At 43.6% G+C, this 17,195-nt stretch overlaps 1 protein-coding gene across 3 annotated transcripts; it reads right to left on the bottom strand.

Moving 5' to 3' along the window:
• Nucleotides 1-850: 850 nt before the first annotated feature.
• Nucleotides 851-10,692, bottom strand: NPL (N-acetylneuraminate pyruvate lyase). Of its 3 annotated transcripts, XM_042873118.1 has the most exons (12): nt 10,638-10,692; nt 10,396-10,464; nt 8,930-9,003; nt 7,755-7,842; nt 7,288-7,345; nt 7,123-7,198; nt 5,813-5,905; nt 5,383-5,531; nt 4,976-5,022; nt 4,100-4,184; nt 2,917-2,956; nt 851-1,794 (listed from the first exon to the last, which is right to left on the bottom strand). In XM_042873118.1, the coding sequence occupies exons 2-12, from the start codon at nt 10,458-10,460 to the stop codon at nt 1,643-1,645; spliced, it is 927 nt and encodes a 308-aa protein (XP_042729052.1). In that variant the 5' UTR covers nt 10,461-10,464; nt 10,638-10,692; the 3' UTR covers nt 851-1,642. The 3 variants fall into 3 exon arrangements, with proteins under 3 accessions (XP_042729052.1, XP_042729053.1, XP_042729054.1); XM_042873119.1 differs by lacking the exons at nt 10,396-10,464; nt 10,638-10,692 and adding an exon at nt 10,262-10,380; XM_042873120.1 differs by lacking the exons at nt 10,396-10,464; nt 10,638-10,692 and having other exon boundaries at nt 7,755-8,256; nt 8,961-8,985.
• Nucleotides 10,693-17,195: the final 6,503 nt, after the last annotated feature.

Raw genomic sequence — 17,195 nt, forward strand, 5'->3', positions numbered from 1 at the left:
AAAACCTCACTGAGCAACACCAAGAGGCGTAGGCAGGGATTCTACCAAAAGGCAGCAGCAAACCGCACAGCTTCACTCCCCACATCCTCCCTCTCAAACCCTCGGACAAGGACAGGAGCGAGCTCGTGCGTCCTCTGCTGCTGCTCCACGTCATTACAGTTAGCAACAAGCAACTTCATCGACAGAACTGATGCTTCAGAGCAGCAGCTCTGCTATTCTGCCTGTAGAGCAGCAAAGCCTGGCTCCCCAGCAGCACGTGCAGGACCCCAGGAGCCAGGATCAGCCCAGCAGCGCACAGAGCAGATCCAACCCAGTGGAATTTAATACATTTCAGCATAAGTTCAACAGACGTCTGTAGTTCTTTATGACCCAGTCTCACAGCAGCAGCTTTTAACAGGCTGCTTCATGCCTGACAAAGTGGTTTAGCTCACTTCTCACTCACCCTTAGAGCTCCCAGATGCCTGCACTGGATTACCCCAGGTCCCCACCTGAGGGTCTTGTCACAAAGCCCCAAAGGGACCGCCCTCCCACCCAACACATCGAGCTCACTTCTCTCCAGGGCCCACAACATCAGCTGCCCCCCTGCCCAGCAGCCAACCCACAGTGAACCCTCCCACCCAGGGTGCAGAATGGAGCTGGGCAGTGGTCAGGGAAGGCTCCACCACCACAGGAGAGCACCCATCCCATGACAGGGCTGTGTCATGAGGGGTCATAGATGTGCCAAACATTTGGGCTACAAGGAAACGGCTGCAGGACCATGGTTCATTGGAGAGTCAACAGATGTTAGAAAAGGGTTGGTTTAGGTTCTTCTGTTTTAAATTTTGCAGGAAGTGAAGATGTGCGAAGACAATGAGAGGAGGTAAACAGTGATTTGACACAACTAATGTACAAATGACTTGGTGAGAAACAGCATAACACCAGCCTGAGCAGGCAGGTTGTTGTACAGCAGTGACACCCCAGGGCTTGAGACGCTCAGGGAGAGATAAAACAGAGTCATAGAATGGCTTGGGTTGGAAGGAACACCAAGGATCACCAAATTCCAATCCCCGTGCCACAGACAGGCCCACCAACCTCCAGATCTGGTAGCAGACCAGATGCTGCCCAGGGTCCTATCCAACCTGGTCCTGAACACCCCCAAGAACAGAGCATCCAGAGCTCTCTGGGCAGGCTGTTCCAGCACCTCACCACTCTCCCTGTGAAGAGCTTCCTCCTGACATCCAGTCTAAACTTACCCTCCTTGAGGTTAAAGCCATTCCCCTTTGTCCTATCACTGCCTACCCTTGTAAAAAGTTGATTCCCCTCCTGTTTGGGGCAGTGCAGACAGACCTTTCTTCCTAGACAAAAGGAGGTCAGGATCCCTCTGCTGGAACAAACCAGGTTTTTTTTGTTTGTTTGTTTTTGTCTTTTTTTTTCCGTTTGTTTGTTTAATGATAGCAGCCAGTGCTGGGCAGTGCAGAGCTCCAGAGGAGCAGAGAGAAGTTAAAGAACAGGTGGCTGGCTACATGTGTGCCAGCCCTTCCACGCCAATTACTTTCATTTTCCTGAAGGAGATCCCAGCCAAACCAGGGCATTGCATGAGGAGCATGCCAAGTGACAGCAAATCCCGGAAAAGGAGCCCCTGCACACCGACGTGGGAGTGAAGTCAGTCACCATCGGGCCACACAATGCTCTCCAGCTTGGCTTTGGCCTTGGCAATGAATTCCTCAGAGGCACTAACAAGCGGAAGCCGTGGAGGTCCCATGGGGATGCCAGAAACAAAAGTCATTACAGCTTTTGTCTGTGCAACCCCAAAACCTGCGCAGACAAAAGCAAGATCAGGTTATTTCACACATACCAGTCTCTGTGCAGAAGTCAAAAAGCAGCAGCGCACAGTTCCTGTGTCATATGGCATCAACTGGGCTTGAAGCACTACCCAGAAGTGAGAACAGCATAACAAAGAGATGATTGTACTTGCAGGCAGGAAAGACATTACAGCAAAAACTACACCTAGTTATTACATGTCTTATACTACTACTGTTTCCCTCCTGCTGATACCAAATTGAAGTACCATCTTAGACAATTGCTTCTCTGTCTTCAACATTTGCAGCCTCACAGCTATCCCTGACACAACCTATGGAGCATTCATGTGAAATAGAGCCCTGGGAAAGATAACATCCTGTTGGCATGTGATGGTGACAGCAGGGCAGTAGCTTCAACCACCAAGGGAAACTTCAGGATGCCTACCTGCCTGTACATCAAGTCTCCCTATATACTCTGGGTGTTTGCTTCTTAACCTGTAAGACTAAATGATGATGTATTTCCTCTTAGTTCTAACCTGAAAGCTCAGTTGGATTCATTGGAGTACTTACAAAACACATATAGCAAAAGCACAGCGGATGGTTCTGTTCACCAGGTGATCATTTTGAAATATCTTATTCAGCCTCTCTACATGACTCTGGTTTAGTTGGTTTTAATTGCTTTTCACATTAAAAGTTAATTTCTAAAAATCAATACAATTTGAAAATGCTTTGGCCTTGTACATCCTCAAGCAGTTACTCTAAATTATAGAGCAGCACGAGAAACAAGTATGAGAGCTGTGTTCCCCTACTTGGGCACCACTATTCCAGAGAGGTGACTCTTAACAAACACTACCAATGGGCTTTAGGAGACTGAAAAAAAACGACAAACAAAAAAACACTACAATCAGGATAAGAAAAGAAAGTAAATCACAGCTTTGAAACTGTAAAATTTCACAGAAGGAAGTGAGAGTGAGATCTCTCAGGGATGCCTGGTCAGCTATCAACTCAGGAAGCTGCATAAGTAGCAGTTTCTCATTGTGAAATCTTTCAGGAAGGAAATTCTTAGGGTACAGCGTCCCTGGAGTACTGAGTCTGCATGTTAAGATATAACAACAGACATGGGCAGTATAGAACTTACCTAGTTTGATGACAAAACTGAGAAATTCCCCCGTGAGAAACTAAAAGAGACAAACAACAGTTTAACCATTCCTTCAAATTTAAAGAAGCAGAAGCATATAGAACCATAATGATATTTACATTTTATACAATTGCCACACTGCTTTGAGAAAAGTCTTTTGTCACTGTAACATGAGGAAAGCACAGCAACAACAACAGAGCAGCAAGGTCCCAGGCAACAGTAAGTGAGGATTTGCTCAGATGCAACAGTCATAGCCACAGAAATAAAGGAAACCTGCTTACCTTCAAAAAGCTTCAGGTAGGCAGGACCCTCAAAAAGACAGCCTTGTCTCCACCACCAACCCTTAAATGAGGCCTGGAAACCTCAAATGAGGTGCATTGCTTGTACCTGAGCTCCCCTGTGTTGGCCCTGCCTTCCTGCCAGGTGCTCAATCACTGCTTCAAGCCATGACTTAGCTTTTCCACTACAGCCACCTGGGCAGCCCATGTGAAATAATAACTCTATTCCATTGGAATAGGTGAGACAGTGAAATATTAAAAAAACATTAGACTCATTCTATTACTAAAGCTCAAGCTGCCCCTCAATGCAAGCAGTCTTTAAATAGCGGTAACCCTTGTGGCAGGCTCCGGGGGGTTTACCAAGCTGAACATCCACTGCCTAGTGAAGAGATTTCCCAGAGCAGATCATTCTTTACGTGTTTGGGCTTTTTTACATTCATCCTGCAGCCACATATCTTTTAAGGCAAAAAAAAAAAGGAAGCATCAAATGTCCCAGTGAGACATAAAGATATTGAGTAGATTATGCATACTGGTTGCTCACAACTCCTCCAAAACCTTCGTGCAGCCCAAGTCCAGGAGGGGTCAGGGCAGAGCACGTTTGGGAAAGTTTTCTGTATTACATCTTGTAAGGTATCAGAATATGCCTAGCCAAGAATTTTAGTTACTGTGGGACCTGCTCAAGGCAAAAGGCCAAGCCATTGTTTGCTCTGCATAAATGAAACCAGCGTGCTGAGGGTAAGTATATGTTCATGTTATGAACAGGAAGCAGGGGGCTGGAGCTGAAAGCAGTTTGCTTTAGCAGGGATACATGTCAGGGCACAGATGACAAAAAGACACAGAGCACATCCCAGTGCAGGTAGAGGAGAAACAAGGGTGCTCTCTGTGGGGACAGCAAAATACTGTACCTGGTACTTCTGTGCTAATGCAAGGTCTGGCTTTGCAAAAGCTTGCAGCATCAGGTTGGTTTTCCTACCTAGGTAGTTGTAGGTACTGTCAAAAAAAAAAAGTAAGTACATTAAATTAATAAAGCCACAAAGTTAGAAAATGTGGAATAAGAGCTTAGAACCACTGAAACAAAGTAGCTGCTGGCTTTCTCTGTTGACATTATCAGAATGCCTGTTACTTTCCTGCTGCTAAGTGCTGTTAACAGAAAAGCACCAGAAGTATGCAAGGCCTATGAAGTAGTTTGGAGATCAGATTTCTCTCCCAAGTTCTTTCAAAAGGGAATTGTTTTTAAAATGTATAAATAAAAATAAATAATTAGGCTCTGAATACTAACATTCTAGGTAGTAATTCATTTAATGGATCGTCTACACAAAACCATAGGGGTCATACAGGAATTCATTTAAGAAGCCCAGCAGCCCAGTACAAAAGGAAGAAGTGAAATCAGAAACCAAGCTGCAAAAACTGTCAAAGAGCCCACAGACTTATAATGTGAACTGAAGTAAATGACTTTAATCTGCCTGGGTTTTGGTTCCTTACCAATACAATGAAGACAGGAGTGATTCCCTATTTCAAAAAAAAGTATGCTGAAACCTTTGTGTTTGCTTATGGTCTGCAGCAATAATCCCTTAAACTACAATTAAGGTATATTATGCCCTTATCCCAGATAATGAAACTATCCCAATGCTATCTTGTCTGTCTGCTTTGTACTGTGCAGCTTTACCCTGAAGAACCCTCTGTTTCTGTGACAGAGGACAGTTACAGAAACACCCCATAGACAGTGGAAGATGTAACAGTAAGATGTGTGTGGGAGAGGGAAAAGTTTAAGCAATACTGACCTTCCAACTGCTCCATTTGCCCCTACTGCCAGTGCACTCAACAGTTGCTAGTTTAGGAGGAGAAAGAGAATGTTAAATAAATAATCATAGATGCACTTTCAAGAAGAGAGAAACCCCCTGGGACATCCAGGAAGGGAGGAGGACCTTGGCCCACAGGGATGTGGTCAGTGGGCAATATGGGTGGTAGGTGGATGGTTGGACTAGATGATCTTAGAGACCTTTTCCAACATTAATGAGTCTATGATTCTAAGACTTTTACTTCAATTAACAAAAGAAAAGGGGGGAAAAAAAAAAAAAAGTGAGGAGGACAGCAAAACTACCTGACACTGTATGTTCAGGGTTATTTTTTTCCTCAAGGCTGAAACAAGAGAATACCTTAGAATAAATCATTAAAAGGAGCCTCTTACCTCATCTACTCCATAGAGGAATATAAACTGTTCTCTCTCATTCTTGTTTATACACTGTGCAAGGTCCAAGAGGTCTGTGTCGCTGAACTTCACACCCTGGAAGGTGGGGATCTGCTCTCTTATTCCATCCAGCAACTCCTCAACACGAACTGTGCATAACAGCAACCACACATGAAGAAGCACAGCCCTGTTCTGGGAGATTTCCCTGTCTCTTCCCTAAGTGTTAGACTTTTATTTTACAGATTACCCACTTTTGGCCTAAGCCTGGTAAACTACACACCTTTTAAAACAACTACAAGACAATTTGGGCGACATAAAAGTTACATTAAAAACATATTTTTGAATACTTTGAAACATTCCTTTTACAAGATCAAGAAGAAAAAGAAAATGAGTTGAGGGGCTCAAGAAGAGCTGACTAAGCAGTACTTACTCTTTACACCCGTCAGAGCTGGAATGTGGTAGTAATAAAATGGAACTGTAGGGGCTTCGGATGCAACTTTCTGTAAGAAAGCAAGGAGTTCATCTGGAAGAAAAGGATCAAGTGAAGGGAAGTTCAAATTCACAGCAGCCAGGGACTGTGGAACAACCATTCATAGCTTGTGGAACGTACATAGCCAATAACATATAAACCTGCACACATCACAAAAATAAATTGTAACTGTCCTTAATGAAAGACCTCAGGAAAGGTCATATTTATTCTAAGCCAGTCTGGTTTCAGCTGACATTCTTTCTTCCTGAGAATCTTTTCATTGCATCCTTCATAATTCTGAGGCAATCTTCCCATTGGCATTAGAAGGAAGAGGAATGCCAAAAAGCTCTGTGTTGAAACCTTGCTGTCATCCTACTACAATCACTGCAAATGTCTTCTACTGTTTGTGCCTCTGTGTTTTTACCAGTTCAGTTGCTGCTGATTGTGTCCTTGGTCATTGATACCAGCCATCCTGGCAATCCACTCCTGTTTCTTTTGGTGCTTTCATATGTACAATTCCATTCATAAACCACTCAAACAAAACGTTTCTGTTCCAAACCTCCATGTGATATGTGTTTTGTTTTTGTTTTTTAATCTTACATTAGTTATGTTAAAAGCTAAAGACTCAGTTTCTAAGTTTTGAGAACCAAAGGGCAGATAACCCTGCTAGGCATGCCAAGTCACAAACCCCATCACCTCAGTGACAGTGGATGTGGCTGTATCTACAGCTCATTGAGTTGGTCAGCGTCCACTGAGGGTGATCATGGATCTGAATTCTTTCTAGCATAGCGCAGACCAAGTGTGACCTCAGTACTGACTATTCAGAAGACAGACAAGCTGACTACTCTCTCAAAAGACATCCCTCCCACTTCTTGCTGTGAAATATTTGGTACTTCCCATTTTTAAAAAGATTGTCCTAGGTTTTGCTTTTGTATGGTGCCAGGCACATCACAGATGTGCAAACATTATAACCAGCATATTTTACAAAGAAGGAAAACAGTACACAGGAGAGCTCTGAGAGAGGATTAATGCACAACTCAAATGCTTAGCCTTAGAGAATATCCTTTAAAATGTAGGAATTGGAAGAGACACCTTGCAAGCAGCTGAAAATACCCCTATTGCTCAGAGGAAAGCCACAATTGCTCTACAAGGAGCGGTATTATCATCACTGGTTCTCATGGACTGGAGCTGGCTTTTGCCATGAAACACTGTTAATGGTTTGAGGACAGCATAAAAGGGCCTCGGGAGGTCTGGCAGTCACATCTACTCACCTTTGTTTGTGGGTTTGAAGAAGGAGGGAGCTATTACTGCAATGCCACTAGCACCTATGGCTGCTGCATGTCTGGCCTACAAAAGAAGGAATCATAAATACCTGAAGGTACATCTGCTTTTATATTTATTACGCACATAGTGGAAAGAAATCTTAATATACACACCAGTTCTTGGGACTCCAGTAGACTTAAAGCTCCCACGTGAATTATCACATGATCCAGCCTGCACAACAACAAATTCAGAAGGTTTGAGGAGGTTTCAGCAGCGACAAAAAATGCCCATCTGCCAAAAGGAACCAGTTTAAACTAGGAAGTGACACAGACTAAGAACTTCAGTGGGCTAAATTAAAAGACTGCTCCTGCCAAGGGAGTTTCCAGGGTTTTTATCTGTCCACCCTTCGGTGTAGCAAAAAGGAGGACTCTCACAAGCTCTGAGCTGAGTGGAAATGGATACTATCTATCTGGCAACTACAAAAAAGCAGGCTTCTATGACAAAAGAGCTGGGGAACAAAGCTCAACAACAAAAGTACTCAAAGAAAAAAAAAGGTTATCAGCAAATGTGGCTTTGCAATCAGGTATGCCTGTACCATAACGTGAGGTCTGGAATTCCCGGCTCCCTCTCAGCCACTCACTTGTCTTTCCCTTGGCACATCCATTCTTCTGCCAACTGCTTCCTCTCCTGGATGCTAAGGGACAGGCCTTCTCCTGTGGTGCCATTCACTGTTACAACACAACACAGCTGTTGAGATCTGGCCCAATACATTGGTTATGCTGAAGAAAAGTACTGACAATTCTGATGATATTAAGCAGAATTATATTTCCCTCAATCCATTTTAAGATAACATCAGTCTGCACGAGCATCTGCAAGGAGTTTAAAGTGTTGCCATTGCTAAATGCTTGTGTCTAAAGCATGTTTCAGCATCAGCAGTTGTAAGAGGAAGGAGGCAAAGCCAGCTGCTGAAACTGTCCCATGTCCTCCCCATCCAGGTGCTACCTCTTTCACCCAGCAAAATGTCAAGTGCATGAAAGGATACTCAGCAAGGGAACAGTCACTCCTTCACTACAAGGAAAAAGTCTGAACTGAAATTTGGTGATTCTGTCATGAAGTGGAACCACGTATCTGAGGCTTAACACCTAATGGAAACAAGGAAATGTCAGTATGCTCAGTCACAAAATTAAAATAAAATAGATTAAACTGAGGTGCTGAAGTCACTGCCATGCTCCAGTTTCCATTATGAACCTCTTTTGACTAAAATTTTGAACAGAAATCTCAGCATTGACTTCAGCTTACTTAACTACACAAGGCTATGAACAGAAATGGTTTATCAGATGCTCTGTCACCTATCCAGCCATCCCTCAGAGAGGGGAACAAGGGAGAGCAGCGGCTGCTGTTGCATCACACAGTGCATCACGCATCTCTTACAGAAATTCACTTGGCTTTGATGAACCCTTTGGAACTTCTGGACTCCTGAGTGAACTTTTTTTAAGTCAGATGATTATATCCTACCCAGGAAAAGGGAAGAATCACTCAATTGAGTTTTCTCTTTCAAATACAGTATTATCCATCACTGCTGGGAAGTCACTGTATGAAGGCAATACTTGTTTTACCCTGCACAGAAATGGCTGTAGGTAAAACCAGATCTTTAAGTATTGTTTACACTCTCTCCAGTGGTGAATATAAACATGAGTGATGACCTCATATCCATATTCCCTCCCATTCCAGCTCCTATGAGGCTAGGCAGCACAGGATTGCTCTCCAGGCAAAAGGAACATTATGCACTTCCTGTGGGGAATAAAAAAAACTTACCAAAGATGTTCTTCACATTCTGCTTGCTTACCAGGTAATCCACATACTGGTGAATCACTGAAAGGTTGATTTGTCTGAAATGAAAGGAACCACAGCAACTTTAGGAGTCTCAGCAACCGTGTCTACCTACAACAATTTTAAACTTAAGATTCAGTAATCAAAAATAAAGTCATGTATTTCTCAAGTTTTGCATCTGTGCACACACAAATTACCCCAAGGTATGATACCTTCAGCATGTGTTGAACATACCACAGGCAATGAGACACACTTGAATCTTCTGGACTGTTAAGAGAAGCAAGAATGCTCTTGAGAGCCCAAAGGTATTTGTGCACGTGCTGGCCAATAGTTAAACTACACTTGTAACTACAGGACACAGGCTGTGAGACAGAGCCTGCTGCATGTGACTTTGACCTCTCTCTCATTAGAGGATGGGGAAAACAACAGACTTCCTTGACAAACAGAAGGTTTATAGGTTTGTCTTCTCTCCAGAAAAAAAAAAGAAAAAATGTTTATCAGTGCATAGTATTTTATTCTTGTTCCTATTTGCCAAGCACGCAGACCGACCCCACAGTCTGACGTTTGATTCTGGGGCCTTTACTGGGTTCATAATTTACCCCAGTTCTCACAGGATGTATCTTATGAGGGCCAAGCATCCCAGGTAGAGGGCCCAGATCACATTCCAAATACCACCTCGCAGTAAATTCAAGCAGTAATAAAAAACAACATTGAAAATAAGTTTTCTTTAAAGGAAGAAAGCAAGCTGTGACGGCAATGTACCTAAATTCCCTTACTGATCTCAGACCATGCTCTACAGTACATTTACATTGTAAAGGCTCACTTTCAGAGGACTGTATCAGTAAATAACAACCACCTTCCTCAAAAACACATACAGATCGTGACACATCCCCCACTAGAGAAGCTCAGGGCCCTTTGCTGACTCCAAACAACTCAGTCTTGCAACATCAAACTGCAGTAAGGACGACATCTGTTTATCATTTCCATGAGGAAGGCGGAAATTCAACTTTTGATTTGACATTATTTTTGCAGTCCTTGCAATATTTTGTTCTGGTTTAGACTAATGCTGCTGACACATGTATGCACGCAAAAGCACGTGTGAGTTCGTTAGGGGCAAGAGAAGAGTAAAAAGACATCAGATTTAGATCATTATTCCTTAGCTCCTAAGACTTCTTTTTAACGAGGGGTGTGATCTGAGTTTGAAAATACTGCAATACTAACACGATTTCCTGTGATTTAGTTTGCATCTACAAAAACAGCTGAAAAAATGGATTAAGGACTGATCTAACCTCCAAGCCCTGACAGACAGCCTCTCACCCAGCAGTTCCCCGTCCCACAGAGATCTGATCCAAATCGCAGCCTAAAGCCATCTGTTCCAAATACGAAAGGAAATCCCGAGGGGAGAGCTGACAGCGTGACACAACCGTGCAGAGGTGCCAGGCGATGCTCACCCATCAGGAGTCATCGGGGTGACTGTGGCAGCGACCAGACCCTCCAGCTTCTTTCTGGGCGTCATCGAGCTGATCGGGGAAAAATAAAGAAAAATACCGATTAGCAGTCGCCCATCTTTAAAGCTTTGTCTCCACTCACTCCAGCTTTGAACAGCGTCAAAGTTCTGAAGCAGGTTTCGACAGGGTGCCGGAGGCCGGGTGTGTGGGAGTCCGTCCCCCCCCCCGCCCCACCGCCCCCTCACCTCCGCAACCAGCGCCCGAAGCGCCCGGCCGGCTCCGGAGCGGCCCTGAGGCGGCTCCGCCTCGCCCCGCCCCGCCGCGGGGGTTCGGGGCTGGAGAACGAGAGTTAGGAGGAGCGGCTGAGGTATGCGGGGCTGCTGGGTTTGGAGAAGAGGAGGCTGAGGGAAAACCTCATCGCCCCCCGCAGCTATCTCTTTTTCTCGGGTGAGAAGCGATCGGATAGGTGGAAGCGGCCCCGAACCGTGCCGAGTGAGGTTTAGATTAGATATCGGGAAGAATTTCTTGGTGGAAAGGCTGGGGTCCCCAGCCCTGCAGGTAGAGACACGGGGACGTGGCACTGAGGGTGGTGGTTCAGTGGCCTTGGCAGCAGGGCTAGGTGACGCTTGGACTTGATAATGTTAAGGGTCTTTTCCAAACAAAGTAATTCTACGATTCTAAGTCGTGGCACTGAAAAAAGAGCAGAAGACAATGGCAGATGGGTGCTAAAACCACTGCCCACACGCAGCCCATGTGGTTTTTGTTTGCTTCCCCCACGTGCGGTTTCACCAGATGTGTGGCACATGCAGCACAGCGGCTGGGTCCCATGGAGAAAGGCAGCAGTGCACATCACCACCCCATCTGTCCTCCCAGCACAATCTGGGTTTCCTACAGCTGATGCCTTAGAGCTAGCTATCTGCCAGTTTTGCTCAGACTTATAGTTCTGCATAGAACTTCCAGATGTACTGCTGATCTATGCTATGCTAAGACCAATATACTTAAATATCTGCCATTTTGCCTAATCAAGGTGCTTGCTCAAAGCAATAGTTACTTCCATACAAATTGCTTATCATGACAATCACAGAATCACAGAACAGTGTGGGTTGGAAGGGACCTCAAGGATCATGAAGTTCCAACACTCCCTCCACATGCAGGGCCACCAACCTCCACATTTCATACCAGCCCAGGCTGCCCAGGGCCCCATCCAACCTGGCCTTCAACACCTCCAGGGATGGATGGGGCATCCACAGCCTCTCTGGGCAGCTGTTCCAGCACCTCACTGCTCTCATAGGAAACAACTTCCTCCTGACATCCAACCTAAATCTTCCCTCCTTGAGCTTAAAACCATTCCCATTTATCCTATCACTGTCTACCCTCGTAAAAAGTCAATTCCCCTCCTGTTTATAATCACATTTTAACTACTGGAAGGCTGCAACTGAGGTACCCTATCTGCCTTTTCTTCTCCAGGCTGAACAGGAACAGCTTGCTCAGCCTGCCAAATAAATAAACATCCTTCCCGACCACAAGACTTCTATACTAAGAGCAACATCCTTGAGACAGGGGCACGAGTCCAACACAGTAACCAATCAGCAGAATGCAGATGGAGACTAGGTGCCCTCAGAAATCCTGTGTCCAAACATCAAAGTGAGTAGGGGGACACCTCCCCAAACGACCACCAAAGACCCCGAAGAACTCTGCCCAGGCACAGAAGACTCAATGATGTTTGTGTAACCTGCAGAACAATCCCCTGTTGTTGCATGCTCCGGGAGCACATTTTTCATGCAGTCACATAATGATCTCAGAGGTGGTTGGGTCTCTGGTATTCCTCCTCCACTCCAAAATATGCTCACTGTGGGCCGTTAGTGCTCAGTGGTCATTTTTCGTGCTGTTTGGCTTCATTAGCAGGTTGTCACAAAGCACATCTATTTTTCATTTCTTTGAGACTTTTCTCCCTTTTCCAGGTGTCCTTAGAGCAGCTCAGAATAATCTGTAGGGCTTTAGAGGAGTTAGATACATTTAGAAGGATGTGGAGCTGATAGCATCATTGAGTTTTAAAGGCCCAAAGAGAAGTGTTATTTCTAGAAAAGAAGTTTCGGAGCTGCAGAAGAGTTCTAGAGCAGTTGCATGGGGATCGAGAGGGTTTGGAGAGCTATTTTGTCCCGTTATAGTATTGCTTAAAGCAGTGTAAGAGAATTTAGATTAGATTAGTGCAGTTTAGAGGGTTTTCAGAGGGGCAGAATGGAGATTTTAGGTGAATATATAGCTTCTCACCATTGCTTAGAACTGATTCCGGAGCTGAACACTTTAGAGTGCTTTAGAAACAGTTAACTTCTATTATTTAATTAATAAATTAAATACATTTCAATTTAATTGATCAATTTAGGGGGTATAATTCAGCTCTTTAAGAGCCTATCTGAGGTGTTTCATAGCTGTCCAAAGGGCTTTAGAGCATCTCAAAGCATCTCCAAGCAGTTTAAAAAGTCCTTGGAGGAACTGCAGAGACCCAAATGAAATTCAGAGGTTCTCAGATCAATATAGAAGGGGTCTAGATATGATCAGATGAATCTGAAAGTTGCGTAGAGCAGGTTTAGAAGGATGTTAGGGTAGTTTAGAGGACCCTAGCACTCTTTATGGGCATATTACAGCTCCTCAGGACTGCTTAGATTGCTTTTGTGGAGCTTTGGAGGAATTTGAGTCATTTCTGAGATTTTCAGAGATGTTAACAGGAAGTTCAAGGCATCTGAATGGCAATAAATCCTTTGAGATATTTAGAACTATTTTGGGGCAGCTTAAAGCTGATTAGAAGAGTTTTAGAGTAGTTGAGAGACCATTCAAAGCTGTGTAGATTACACATTTTGAGGCAATTGCCTTACTGTGGCTACAGTAAGCTGTCCTTACAGCTCTTCAGAGCTGATTAAAGGATTTTCAAGCAATCTGGAAGAGATATATAGTTTAGAGCTGCCTATAAGGGGGTTAGGATAGTTTTAGAGTGGTTAAGAGCGCTTTTGAGGAATGTTACAGTGGTCCCAGCCCATTACCTCCACAGCTCAGAATTGGTTGAGGGTTGGGACTGACTTCCTGCATCTTTCTAAGCCATGCTCACTGTTTCTGACACTCCTCACTGACGATGGCTCTCTCCCCCAGTCCTTAGGTGAGGGCTTTATGTTTCAGGTCGGTCTCTGCTTATTTCAGAAAGAATGTAATTAAGAAAAGGATGGTAAAAAAAGCCTGTAAGGCTCTCAGATATTTACACTGATAAAGCTCTCTGTAATTACCAGAAGAAAGCAAAGAGAACTGCACCTCAACTAAAACTGATGTGCAAATTATTCATCGGTGGATTGAAGGATGGCGTAAGTTCACTTCCACAGTAGTATGTAATAGAGTGGATAATTACTAACAGTCCTCCAGGCATCAGCAAATTAACACCTGCATAAAAGAGAATTCTTCCTGAACAATGCAAGAGTCTCATTAGGCCGAAACTCACACTCATACTTTACTTTTGTCCATCTACTAAAATCCTGCCATCCCAATACACCAATTGAGCAATCAGCAGCGCCAATGATGTGGATGTGAGTACAGCATCCTAAGGAAGATTTTTCCCTCGAGGGAAAGAAGAAAAGAGCTTACTGTGGCCATTTAAAATACTTCCTCTCCTTTATACTCATTTTAAGAGTGTGTTTAATGCCAAAAATACACATTTAGAAAGGCTTAAAAGGCTCTGGAAATTTATATTCAGGAAAATGCAAACAAGAGAGCTTGTATTCAGGAGAGAATCCAACATTTGCATTGTAAATTTTGGGTAAGGCAGAAGAAAGGTTTAGGCTGTGTGCAGCTGCAGCGTGCTGTGCAGTGACCGGAAAAGCATCACCCCGGTAACCAGAGAAATGAGTGGCAAAGTGTCAGTGCTGCCAAAACGCAGAGGATGGTAAGGACACCAATGAAAACAACAAAAAAACAGTGGCTGTTTTTCAAAAACAATTACAGGAATAAAAATACAGTTTTACAGATGTATTTTTTTTCCCACTGGGAAAATAAATGAACACCAGTGTCAAAAGCTTATCTAAATTACCCCATGTATCAGTTCAATTTCAAAGAGGGGAGTTATAAACATCTAAGAATCAGAATTTTTGTGCCAAGAGGCACAGCTAGGTTGCCATGTGCTGACATAGCGAATTGACATAGCTACTAAGAACTTGCTTCATTATTTAGATCACTGATTTGCTAAGGCAGGTCAGCCAAAGGTACTCCAATTTCCCTCCAAAGGACGTTAGATTGCTGTGCTTTCTGTTGCTGCTTGTACATTAACACCTCCAACATTTTTTACATTGGCTACAATTGAACACCTCTGTACTTTAATTTGACCTTCCCCAAACTACCTGCACCAAAGATCTGGATTTTCCCATTTCTCAAGCTATCATGTGTACAGCTGTGTTTGGGTGTAATTAGAATATACTTTGGCTTCTATTTGTCTCTGAAGTAAATAAACGTACCCAGATACACTCTTCTTTCAAAGACAATATTCTGGCCCAAATCTATTTTCAGAACTAACTGCAAGTACCAAAGCCTAAATGATGGCAGAAACTCTAAAAGGTACTAGGGGTGGAAGTGATGAAATTCCCTTAAATAGCCTATTGTCTACTGGCACTCAGAAGTACAATATCTGAGAAGCCAATGCAGTGTTTTTCCCAAGTTTTCTGACACGGATATTCACATGTGTCTGCTGCACTAAAGATGTTCAGCATGCCAAGATGTTCAAGCTCTAGATATCAAGGCATTTGAATACTTAATGGCCCCAGAGACAGCTCACCAGAGAATATTCACATGCAAGGCTCTAGAATTGTAGAGAACTGTCACTATACAATGGATCTGTTAATGAACCAAAGGGACTCTCGGCAAGCAAGAGGGTTTGAGGGAATTTGTAATTAAAGTAAACTTCACCTCTGAAAACAAACAACAGTGCCATCTGCTGCAGGAAGCAGCACTGGATCATCCCTGGAGAGAGAACGGGTTCTTCAAGAAGCCCCATCAGGAAGCCTTACTGCATAATCTAAGCAAGAAAAATACCCATCAAAATACCCACACTCGTTACCAAAATCTCCACCCTTAGGAGATGGGAAAAGTTCTGATGTGATCCAAACTCATGCAAGAAGGATCAGGAACAACCTCAGGAGACAAGCCCTCAGTCAGAGTACACTTTCCTACTGCCATACAACACTAACACTAACACCACTGTGCCAAAACTACACTCACTACTTGATTGCAAGGACTTTGAAATTGATTCTGTGTTCTGCCTCACATTACACGGTACACAGTGGTCCTCATCTGTATTGTTGAAGACCTGAAAATAGAAAGCCCCCTAAGAAGAAGCTCGCTGCTTTTTCAGTTATCTCCTAAGTTTTTGTAGAATGTGGAAAAATCTGTTTTAGGAGAGCATTTTCTTTGACACTTCTCTTATTCTCTGGGCCTGTTTCCATTATCCCTGGACATGCTTTCAGGTCCCTGGGCTCTCTATGGCAATTTCTGCATGCCTAGGTCTTTTTCACATTGGGGACTGTCCCCATTATCAAAAAACTTTTAGCCAAGAGCACCCAGACCACAAGACAGGGAAGCTGTGAGGTGCTGTCAGTCCATGCAGCATGCAGATGGAGACAGTTGAGAATGAGAGGGAGAGAAGGAGGGAAAAAGAAGAAGTAGAAGGCCAAAGCAGGCAAAGAAAAATGGAAGTGAGACATCGCATTAAAGACTGGGAAGATGGAGCAAAAAAAGAGAAATTGTGGAAGCACTGTCTTTCTGCCTTTAAAGACAGGGCAACAGGCATTTGCCTGAGGAATTGCTGGAAGATGTAGGTAATCAGTCTTTCTGGGGATGATACTGAATGCCTACTTTCTTCTGGAGAGCCTGTCTAGCAGACAGAGGCCTTGGGCTGCTGCTGTGGTTGTTAATAACTTCATTTTCCTCATTTCTGGGGAACATTATTTGTGGTGTGGATGGCTGGTGACTTCAAACACCACACTTTCAAACATGGTTGACTTTCCTGTTGATAAGAAACCATCAATATGTAGCTGTTCTCCTTAGAGCTGCTTTTGCTCTAAGTAATGCCCTTAGACAACTGTTATCTGGCTCTTTAATCTTCAGAGTTGTGTTTGCAAAGGAGGATATACATTGTCTCTTACATTACGCTATAGCTGTTATCACGACAGTCTTATATCACTGTTAAATACAATTAAAAAAATCAAAAATACTACTAAAATATCTAAAAGATAAGGATTCCCCTTGATTCATGTTCATTTTTCTGAGTAGAATCTGTCTAAAGCAGAAAGAGGATAAACTGGTAGGGGAAACTGAATTTGCTCCATATCCTTCCAGCCCTCGAGGGGGATGCAGGTTTTCCCTGCATTATTTTGCCATACTAATGCTGGCTAAAGAAGTTTCCTGAAGGAACTGCTTGTGGTTCAGCTGGCAGCTAGATCCCTAAACAGATTCATATTAAAAATAACTCTTGTTTTGGAAAGTAGCCAAGCAAATAAAGCAGTGTATTAAGCTGAGAAAGATTCCAATATCTTTGGGCTCTATGGACAGAAGAGAAGGAGCTTTAGGGAGATTCTTTGTGGAAGCTGCGAGGATTAATTTAGGATTAATTCTTCAAACTTAGATTGATTCAGAAAAGTCGACCTTCAGCAAGAAAATCTTCTAAAACTCAGGAATGCTCTGGAGTGGTGCTGGATGTAGGATGCTTTTTATTTGGACAAGATCAGTGAGTTCCATGCAAACCCTGATGAAGTGAACCACTAGCAACAAGTCAC

The sequence above is a fragment of the Lagopus leucura genome, unplaced genomic scaffold (genome assembly GCF_019238085.1).
Source record: "Lagopus leucura isolate 7727_CA_CO unplaced genomic scaffold, USGS_WTPT01 Super-Scaffold_100009, whole genome shotgun sequence".
NCBI classification, from domain to species: Eukaryota; Metazoa; Chordata; class Aves; order Galliformes; family Phasianidae; genus Lagopus; species Lagopus leucura.

Bases quoted from the DNA above. Each gene is read 5' to 3' on its own strand.
- NPL (XM_042873118.1), bottom strand. From the start codon at position 10,460: ATGACGCCCAGAAAGAAGCTGGAGGGTCTGGTCGCTGCCACAGTCACC. The intron at 9,004-10,395 runs GTGAGCATCGCC...CTTTCATTTCAG, and splicing joins ACCCCGATGACTCCTGATGG to ACAAATCAACCTTTCAGTGA. The intron at 5,532-5,812 runs GTAAGTACTGCT...TGTTATGCACAG, and splicing joins AGCTCTGACGGGTGTAAAGA to TTCGTGTTGAGGAGTTGCTG.